General features: G+C 39.5%; 4 protein-coding genes across 4 annotated transcripts in view; 1 reads left to right on the top strand and 3 right to left on the bottom strand.

Annotated features, from left to right (window-relative positions):
- LOC120771921 (enoyl-CoA hydratase, mitochondrial) overlaps positions 1-982 on the bottom strand; it is a 5,006-nt gene extending 4,024 nt beyond the window's left edge. The window contains exons 1-2 of the mRNA XM_040100211.1: positions 885-982; positions 680-815 (exon numbers count right to left, since the gene is read on the bottom strand). Coding sequence (XP_039956145.1) covers positions 680-776 — 97 coding nt within the window. The 5' untranslated portion in view covers positions 777-815; positions 885-982. The remainder of the gene's footprint in view (positions 1-679; positions 816-884) is intronic.
- Positions 983-1,340: 358 nt separating this feature from the next.
- Positions 1,341-2,651, bottom strand: LOC120770751 (rac GTPase-activating protein 1). The gene is given in 6 exon segments (XM_040098338.1): positions 1,341-1,844; positions 1,846-2,004; positions 2,006-2,080; positions 2,082-2,133; positions 2,195-2,421; positions 2,538-2,651. Coding segments are annotated over 6 exon segments (1,131 nt in total).
- A 1,163-nt stretch (positions 2,652-3,814) lies between these two features.
- LOC120771839 (enoyl-[acyl-carrier-protein] reductase, mitochondrial) lies at positions 3,815-5,328 on the top strand. Its single transcript, XM_040100082.1, has 2 exons — positions 3,815-4,135; positions 4,202-5,328. Exons 1-2 carry the CDS (start codon positions 3,898-3,900, stop codon positions 5,059-5,061), a joined length of 1,098 nt encoding a protein of 365 aa, XP_039956016.1. The 5' UTR covers positions 3,815-3,897; the 3' UTR covers positions 5,062-5,328.
- A 19-nt stretch (positions 5,329-5,347) lies between these two features.
- Positions 5,348-6,177, bottom strand: LOC120771840 (proteasome subunit beta type-6-like). Its single transcript, XM_040100083.1, has one exon. It carries the CDS (start codon positions 6,086-6,088, stop codon positions 5,429-5,431), a length of 660 nt encoding a protein of 219 aa, XP_039956017.1. The 5' UTR covers positions 6,089-6,177; the 3' UTR covers positions 5,348-5,428.
- Between the last annotated feature and the right edge of the window lie 2,587 nt (positions 6,178-8,764).

The following is an 8,764-nucleotide window of genomic DNA, read 5'->3' on the forward strand; positions in this document are numbered from 1 at the left end:
CTCAAATCTGACTGATTTGTTTATATTTAAAATGATAATTGCGAGAATAGATGATAATGTAATCATTATTCATATTTGTGAATATGCCATATAAATTTTCCACTTATATACAACCGGCATTTTTGCATAAATTACTTACATACATATGTATGTATGTATGTATGTATTTAACCATACATTAATTTAAACAAATGCAGTTTCCTATTTCATTACTTATTTTATAAACACCTTTCGACTAAACAAAAAAAACAATGAAAACAATAACAAATACCTAAGCATGTGAACTATAACACGTCAATGCCATTATTGCATAACGATGTCGTCAAATTAACCAAAAACAAACGGGTGACAGCTGGTTTTTGTCACATCTCCTTTTTTAATTAAACACCTTGCACTTGAACTCAACAAATGTGCATACATACTTTTCTCAAATAATTATAATCAAAACACTTGATTTCTGCACAAAAGAAGTAAAAATAAAAAACAACAGTGGCAATAACGTGCAAAGTCCAACCTTTTCTTTCACATATATACATTGCTATACATGGAATATACATATGTACATATAGGGAAGTTCATAAGGGCATAAAGATAGCCGGAGACACAAGAGATTGCCGCTTTGGAATCTTCTATATAAATTTCAACTTCTTATGTACATACATATGTATATTGCACTTACCAGAGGCGAAGAAACGCGGTGCCAACTGTGGCTGCTTCGCGGCCACTTGTAGTACATGTTGGGCACGTCCAGCCAAAAGTTTTGCAATATTCGCCATATTTGCACAAATTATTTTAAATTACTGAATGCCACACACCTGCAAAGTAAACACAATACTTAGCTAGTTTCTTATTAGAATTTTCGTTATCAGCGCCACGCCACTTACGCGCTACAAGGTCTGGAAACAGAATAAAATATTAATGGATTGTGCCATGTTGGGAACCAGAAAAATTAACAGGCATAATCAATTCTGACAGCACTGATCTTGTTTTGCTATGAAGCTCAACGCGTGCAAACGAGATAACACATGTTCTATTTATATGCCGGTTATTATTGTGGAGACGAGCATACCCTGTAGGAAAAACTGGAGTTAGTGAGGAAAACTTTCTTGTACAACGCCACTAATAATCGCTGATAAAAATTCATACAATACTGCTCACACGCTTGTTCTTTTTATGGAACTGGTACAAACATAAATGTCTAATTAAGTTAAATTTCGTGGTTTTATAACAAAAAAAATATTTGCAATATGTCTTTTGGTAGAAATAGTAATTTTTTTCTTACTATTCATGTGTTCCATTTGCCCTGGTGTACCACAGGGTTGCAGTTAGCAAGAAACATTTTAAATAATTATAGTATTGGTTGAGCCATTTGTTTGATTGTTCTCCTTATCTATATCCAATATCACATATTGTGACCAGTAATCGCCAGGGATTTTCAACAAATTCTGCATGGTGGTGAACTGCATGTATACTTCAGTGAAGATGGCGTGTCGGTCTGGATCAGCGGATGAATACCCAACAATAGTTGGTCCAAATACACGCGCAATATTATCAATCGGCATAAGAACTTCGCGGCATTCAGCAACACGTTGGAAATGCAGAATTAAGAATGCTAAAGTATCGCGATTTGCTGCTGGTAAAGCATCAATTGCCTTAAAGAGATCTTTTTGTATCTCAACCTCTGTGGGCTGTTGCACCGCATTACAGAAATCTTTCCACCGATTGGTGGTAGGTGGAGTGGTTCACGTAAGGGTACGCAAAAATCTTTTCACAGCCACACAATACGCCTGTGCATCAATGTTGCCCAGATGTGCGTGTGTGTTTTACCGCGTAAAGCGCGCTCGCCAGTGCCTTGACCTCACGCTCCGAACCCGATGCACGATAAATGCACGCGACCTCCGTTGAGACCGCGTGATTCGGCGTTTCATTAACGCAATGCCACAACAAGTGCCGTACCCACATCGGTGACTGACGTTCGGCGCACTCATCACTGATGCCTCTCATCGCTGCCTTTCAATTGTGAGCGTGCCGATTGTGGTACGCGGCCTCACTCGGCACCAATGCGGCCGATATCTGCGTGGGCAACGTACTGGACAGTCCCTACAGCGGACACCTACCGTACCAAAGCGAATTCTATAATTGTAAAAAATATATTTATTTATAAGTGTTATTGAGTGTTTAAATAAATGCTTACTTTTTTTGACAATGTGTGCAAGTATCCGTTCGTATGAAAGTGCGTGAAGCGAAATTATGTGGTCGCATCAACTGTGTGCGTAGGCTGGACACTTGTGGTGAACATAAATTAATAGCCGGCCCACATTTAATTGCTGTCATCGGTGTAATTGGTGGTGCAGTTGCCTGTTTATAAGGTGAACCGGTAGGTGTGGTGCATGCCGCTTCTTCGGTGCTCGCCTCTTTGTCCTAAAAGCCTGCGTGCCCAACAATGCGCTGACGGGCGCTGGACTCCAGTGGTAGGAGTCCGCCCGTATGCCATTGCTACCATGCGTGCGAATGGTCACGCTTAATCAGTTACTTACATATGCGTTCCGGCACCGGGTGCCACATCCTGTGTTGCTGTTGTGTACCAACCTGCCCTCACGTCGTGTGATGGGCCTTGTATTGCTGGCCTGCTGGTGTTTGGTGCATACCATCACTAACGTGAACGTTTTCGCACCCGTTAATGAATTTTGAGCCAGGGACGGTCGCTTTTTGCCAGCCGGTAGATGGACTTTGCTCGAAAATCATCTTCAGTTGTATTGCCGATAAATCAGAGAAATGGGCTCTATCGAATTGATATCATTACCCATACTTTTAACTCCATTACACGGTTCATTGACTTTCGTTTGCTTTTTGGCCGAGTGTTTATTTAGAAGCAATTTATCCCCGCGTGCTCAACGGCAGCCTGTTTAAATTGGCGTCATTATTTTTAAAGATGCTTCAGCAATTATTTTTCTTTTCAATTTGATCGCTCCGTGTTCGGCTTCCGGCCGTAACTTACTTTCTGCTGCCTAAAGGGACGACGCAGTAAAGCTTCGTTTCCAAATCTACCCGTGGATTCTAGGTAGGCATCTGGTTCTGCCGTAACGCTTTCTTTGCGGGTATCCCCAAAGCATTCCTGTCAGTTGTTCTTTATACGCGCCCCGCAAAACTCTTGGATTCCTAACGTAAATAGATAATAATGCAATTTTTTGTTTGTTCAATTGTCGCCTGCTTGGCTTAAAGATTCTTACCTTCCTCTTTGATTTTATCAGTCAATACCTGACATACATACTTGACGAATATCGTCGAATGTTGCCAATGTGGACAACGCGGCAGCCGACATATTTAAGCTCTATTTCTAAAAAACAATACTTTAAGTACACCACTATCACCTTCAATTTTAATATAATAACACGTTTGTGACTTTTTATATATATTTAATATTAAAAAAACTGAAAACAACGCACCTTCTCCAAATTTTCGAACGATTGTTTGACACAGTTGACCGTTGAATTGAAACAACAAAAACGCAGCTGCTGTCAAATATAATGGCGTGAGTTACACTTCAGTGGAGATGTTACCAGATGTGTACTAAACAAAAATATTAGCTTTACCAAATAGTTTTGCAATTTTTTTGTTTGAAATCACAACTAAAAATTTTGTTTTCTCAAAATTCTTTGGCATTTAGCTACTTTAATGCCAAGGCAATTAAAATTTAAAGTAAAAAAAAAGGGCAGATAGAACAGAAAATATATCGAAAATGAAAAAAATTTTATTAATTAAAATGCTTATAACTTTTTGAGTCTGTCAACTGTATACACATACAACTCTGCGGAGACAAACAGCTGATACTGTGATAACAAGCTGGAAAAGATAATTTAGGATTATAATCCAAATATTTTGTGATAACTAATCAGCATGTTCATTAAAAATTTAATTCAACCGACACGCTACGCGTTTGCAAATTTACCGAAAACTTTCCAATTTACACGTAAAATGAGTGTTCTAGTAAAGTCACTGAAGTATTCCAAACATGGCGAACCGGTTGATGTAATGGAAATTGTAGAAGGCCAACTACAGGACCCAAAAGATAATGAAGTATTGGTTAAAGTACTGGCCGCACCTATTAATCCGGCTGATATAAATACCATACAAGGTAATTGCTGCATCATTAGACAATATTTTATATTTTTAATCTATTTTAGTCCACATTTTCTTTTAGGTAAATATCCAGTTAAGCCAAAGTTTCCTGCTGTTGGTGGTAATGAATGCGTTGCAGAAATTATTGCCATTGGTAAGAATGTGTCAAAACTAACAACTGGTCAACATGTTATACCTTTTGCTTCGGGATTGGGTACTTGGACCACACATGCTATATTTGCCGAAGAACAACTAATGCCGGTTTCATCGAAAATTGGACTTGCTGAAGCTGCCACCCTTACTGTTAATCCTTGTACAGCTTATCGTATGTTAAAAGATTTTGTAGCCCTACAACCAGGTGATTGTGTTATACAGAACGGTGCGAATAGTGCTGTAGGTCAAGCTGTTCATCAATTGTGTAGGGCATGGAATATAAAATCCGTTGGCATTGTACGCGACCGTCCAGATATAGCGTCTTTAAAAGAATATTTAAAATCACAAGGTGCTACAGAAGTATTAACAGAGGAAGAAATTCGTTCTAGCACGCTCTTTAAAGAAAATCATTTGCCACGGCCACTTTTAGCTTTGAATTGTGTTGGTGGTAAGAGTGCAACTGAGGTGTCGCGTCATTTGGCCGACAAGGGTGTAATGGTTACTTACGGCGGTATGTCGCGAGAACCAGTAATTGCGGGTACAGCTGCGCTGATTTTCAAGGATGTATCATTTCGTGGCTTCTGGATGACACGCTGGAGTAAAGAAAACGCTGACTCACCCGAACGTATACAAATGTTTACAGAATTGTGTGAATTGATCGAACAAGGCAAATTCGTGGCACCAGTTCATGAGATGGTGCCGTTGCAAAAATTTAAGGATGCCATGGCTGCTGTTCTGGATTTCAAAGGTTTCGCTGGAAAGAAATTTATATTAGATATGCAAAACTAATCGATCGTTATATATTTTTTAAATACTTTTGTTATACAAGGTTTTCGTAAGCTTGCTTATTTTTGTTAAAAATCCAACTTTGTAAAAGAAAATGGCATTTAAATGTACATGTCTATGTCTCGATGCTTACTCTAAATACTATTTGTATAAAAAACTACGTTTGTAAACTGAAATGTCTGCTTATCAAGCTTATTGAAATACCTTTTTATTTTTATTTGTTACCGAAGATAACACTTATTTAGAAAATAAATTCAAAATCAAAATATATTTTTTTTCTTTTAAGAAATTTTATTTGAAATTATCCATATTAATTTTAAAAACTCATATACATTTCTTATTATTCATAAGTCATATTTATGTAAGGTATTTAGTTGCCTATTTCAACAGGATTTCCGGACTCTGTATTAAAGAACACTCTCCTTTCGATGCCGTCTTCTGTGATAATACCAATTCGTACCACACCACCGGAACTACCATCATGGTAGATAGCATGTTTCACAGCTTTAACCACAAATGCAACGCAATCTTCCTTATTCATCTGCGGGCGATAAGCTTCACGAACGTAACCATAAATATAGCTCGAACCTGAACCACCGATGGTTACCGACTCGCGCTTTAACATGCCACCTAATGGTATAGAATACACTTGACCGCCGTTACGTTTATCCCAGCCAGCCACGATAATGCCCGCCAGCAAACTATCACGATAGTTGTAACAATAATTTCGGAATTCTGATGCCGCCTCTGCTACCAATGGATCTTGGCCAGTCTGGTTTTCATGGTAGTTTAACGAATAAGCCACAATATCAGCGATGGCTTGCGTGTCTGCTGCGGAACCACTGCGGCAACAATATATTTTATCGGTAATCCGAGTCAACTTGTCTGTGACACGATTGGCCACAAAGAGACCAGTGCTGGTACGTGAATCTGCTCCGATCACTACACCGCCATCGAATTCAACTGCCATAATAGTGGTGCCTGTGCTGACGGCATTGTCGTGGATACCATAATCCTGTGAGAAATCCATGCTTTATTTTAATAGATTTTACCAAAACGTTAGACACAAACAAAAATGCGATTTTCCTCCGGTGACTGTGTGTATTTCAAAATGACAGCGGCTGCCAAATAGTAAAGTCATGTTCGTGACATTTATGTCGTTGCCATATTTTATTTTTACTCTTAAATATATATACAAATAAACATATAATGAAATGCCAAATATGTAAAAATAGGTGATTAAAACGGTATTCGACCAATTAGCCTTTGGCGACAACGAAAGTGTTAGTCGTGGCCTTGCGTGACAATTTTTTGTTCAGGTTGTTGATGTTGATCACACCTTGTTTATCTCAGAGAACGATGACCATCACCTTTCCAGCTCTTTGAATAGTGTTAGCTATCTTCTGAACTGTTTCACCAGGGTAAATGCCACAGCTGACGGCTCTGTCGTTAAGGCCTACGATGACAATATCATCTGCGTACCTCTGGAAGGTATATCCTATAGTGATCCTGAAGAATTTCTTCGGAGCTTCGTAACTGAAGGAATCATCGGAGGTTTTATAAATTTTCCAGCGTAGAAAAAGAGGGTTGTCTTGCGGTGATCGAAGAAAAAACAAAGTACCTGGTGGCCATACACAAAGATTCCTCGCGTCATGAGAAATACGTCTCTTTTGACAGGTATATTTTTGAAAAAGTTAAGGACTTTGTGGACTTTATCTCGGAAAAGAACATTCCAGCAATGCTACGTATACTTTGGGATCGGTAGGCAATTGAGAAACAGGTCTCTCTCTCGGCGAACAAAAATTACGCTCTATATGTATTTCATTATTCCCGTTCTATTATACGGCGGAGAAACATGGACTATGATGAACCTAGATGAGAAAGCATTTGAAGCATTCTAGTGAACTATTCTCCACAAGGCCTTTGGAGCCGTCCGCTCTAAGGCGACATGGATATAGGTAAGCGAATAAAATTCCGATGAATATACTGGTTCGCCATGCCAATCGCATAGAAAATTATGCTCTGGCGAAAAGTAGCAACTATTCAAGACCCTTGGGTGGACAACGGAAGCAAGGGCGCCCACGCATGCAATGGAAGGTCCAAGTACATAGCAAACTGTTTGCACTTCGGATGTACAACCTTCGAAGAAGTTGTATAGGTCGGACCACTAAAGATATATTTACCTTACAAACTGATCCATCAAAAAAAGGTCGAGGAGGGTGAAAAACTGACGCAGAATCAACGCAGTATGTGTCGACGCATTATTGTGGTGTAAAAACCAAGAGTTGTCAGTCTATAACTCCGGCCTCTTTTTACGATTAGCTTCACGAAAGCGACGAGTACGACGAAATAGTATTCTGCAATTCAATTCCCACGACAGCCGGTTGTACGCACCGGAATTGACTCGGATTTCATCCGACCAAGGGCTGTTTTTTCGGCGATCTAATCCCGTTTGGATCGGTAAGTGTTACGAAATAGTATTCCTTGTTGACAGTTTGGCCGTTCGGAGGGAATGGGGCGATAATCGAAGAAAACAGATAGCATAACCTTGAATTTTCACCTGCTTTGCGAGTTTTTTTTTAAGTTTCGGGTAGTAAGCATATGTAGATCCAAGATAACCATAATTCGGACGGTAATTCTTCCGGAGAACCTTTCTCTAGGAAACTCGTAACGTCGACTCATTAGATGATGTCACTGTCCATGTCTCCGTACCATACAGCAGGACGAATGATGAGTGACTTGTAGAATTTGGTATTTGTTCGTCGAAAGAGGACTTTACTTCTCAATTGGCCACCTAGTCCAAAGTACCACCTGTTGGTAAGAGTTATTATGCGTTGTATTTCGAGGCTGACGTTGATTTTGGTGTTAATGCCAAGATAGACGAAATTGTCTATATCTTCCAAGTTATGACTATCAACAGTGACGTGGATGCCAAGTCACGAGTGCGACGACTGTTAGTTTGATGACAGGGGATATTTCGTATTGCCCTCATTTATTACCAGACCCATTGGTTTCGCTTCCTTATCCGGTCTGGAGGAAGCAGAACTAACTGCGCGGTTGTTGAAGCCAATAATATCGATGTCATCGACGTACACCAGCAGCGCGAAATTTTAATCAAAAAGTCTTACTGTTTTTTGCCCACAGTAGTCTATGTGTATATTTGTAAAACTATTTAATGACAACTTAACGGCACTGTTATTACATATTAACCACTGTTATAGGTAACGTGCTGCATAAAATACTGTTACAAAAATTAATGGATCAATAACTTTCACTACAAAAACTAAAACTTGTGCTCTCTTCTGCTGCATTAGTAGCTTGCCCACTTACCTACATACATACATACATGTACCTATACGGTCACATCTATCATTTCGTAAGCTTGTCCTCCACTTTTGGCTTTGGCGCCACGTAACACACACGCAAATACGCAACAAATCATACAAACGTACTCGAACGTATGTATATGCAGATTTTCGAATATATTGTGTGAGCGCATATTTATAATCATATATTTTTTAGTCTACATCTTGGCGCTAACCCCTGTTCTTACCCCACCACCGACAGCATGTAACCAAATATAGCATTTACGAGCCTTTCATCGCCCGACGAAACCGAAACACGGCACTCTAAACGGCGCTGACTGTTAGCCCATAATGCAGGGCTCGCGTGCCGTGCGACTCAACAATTTGGAGAAAAGAGGAAA

Source organism: Bactrocera tryoni, chromosome 3 (assembly GCF_016617805.1).
Source record: "Bactrocera tryoni isolate S06 chromosome 3, CSIRO_BtryS06_freeze2, whole genome shotgun sequence".
NCBI lineage: Eukaryota > Metazoa > Arthropoda > Insecta > Diptera > Tephritidae > Bactrocera > Bactrocera tryoni.

What these genes read in the sequence shown, in the direction of transcription:
- LOC120771839 (XM_040100082.1), top strand. Translation starts at nt 3,898, where the DNA reads ATGTTCATTAAAAATTTAATTCAACCGACACGCTACGCGTTTGCAAAT. An exon ending in TGATATAAATACCATACAAG is followed by an intron (nt 4,136 to 4,201) that starts GTAATTGCTGCA and finishes ATTTTCTTTTAG; the next exon opens with GTAAATATCCAGTTAAGCCA.
- LOC120771840 (XM_040100083.1), bottom strand. Translation starts at nt 6,088, where the DNA reads ATGGATTTCTCACAGGATTATGGTATCCACGACAATGCCGTCAGCACA.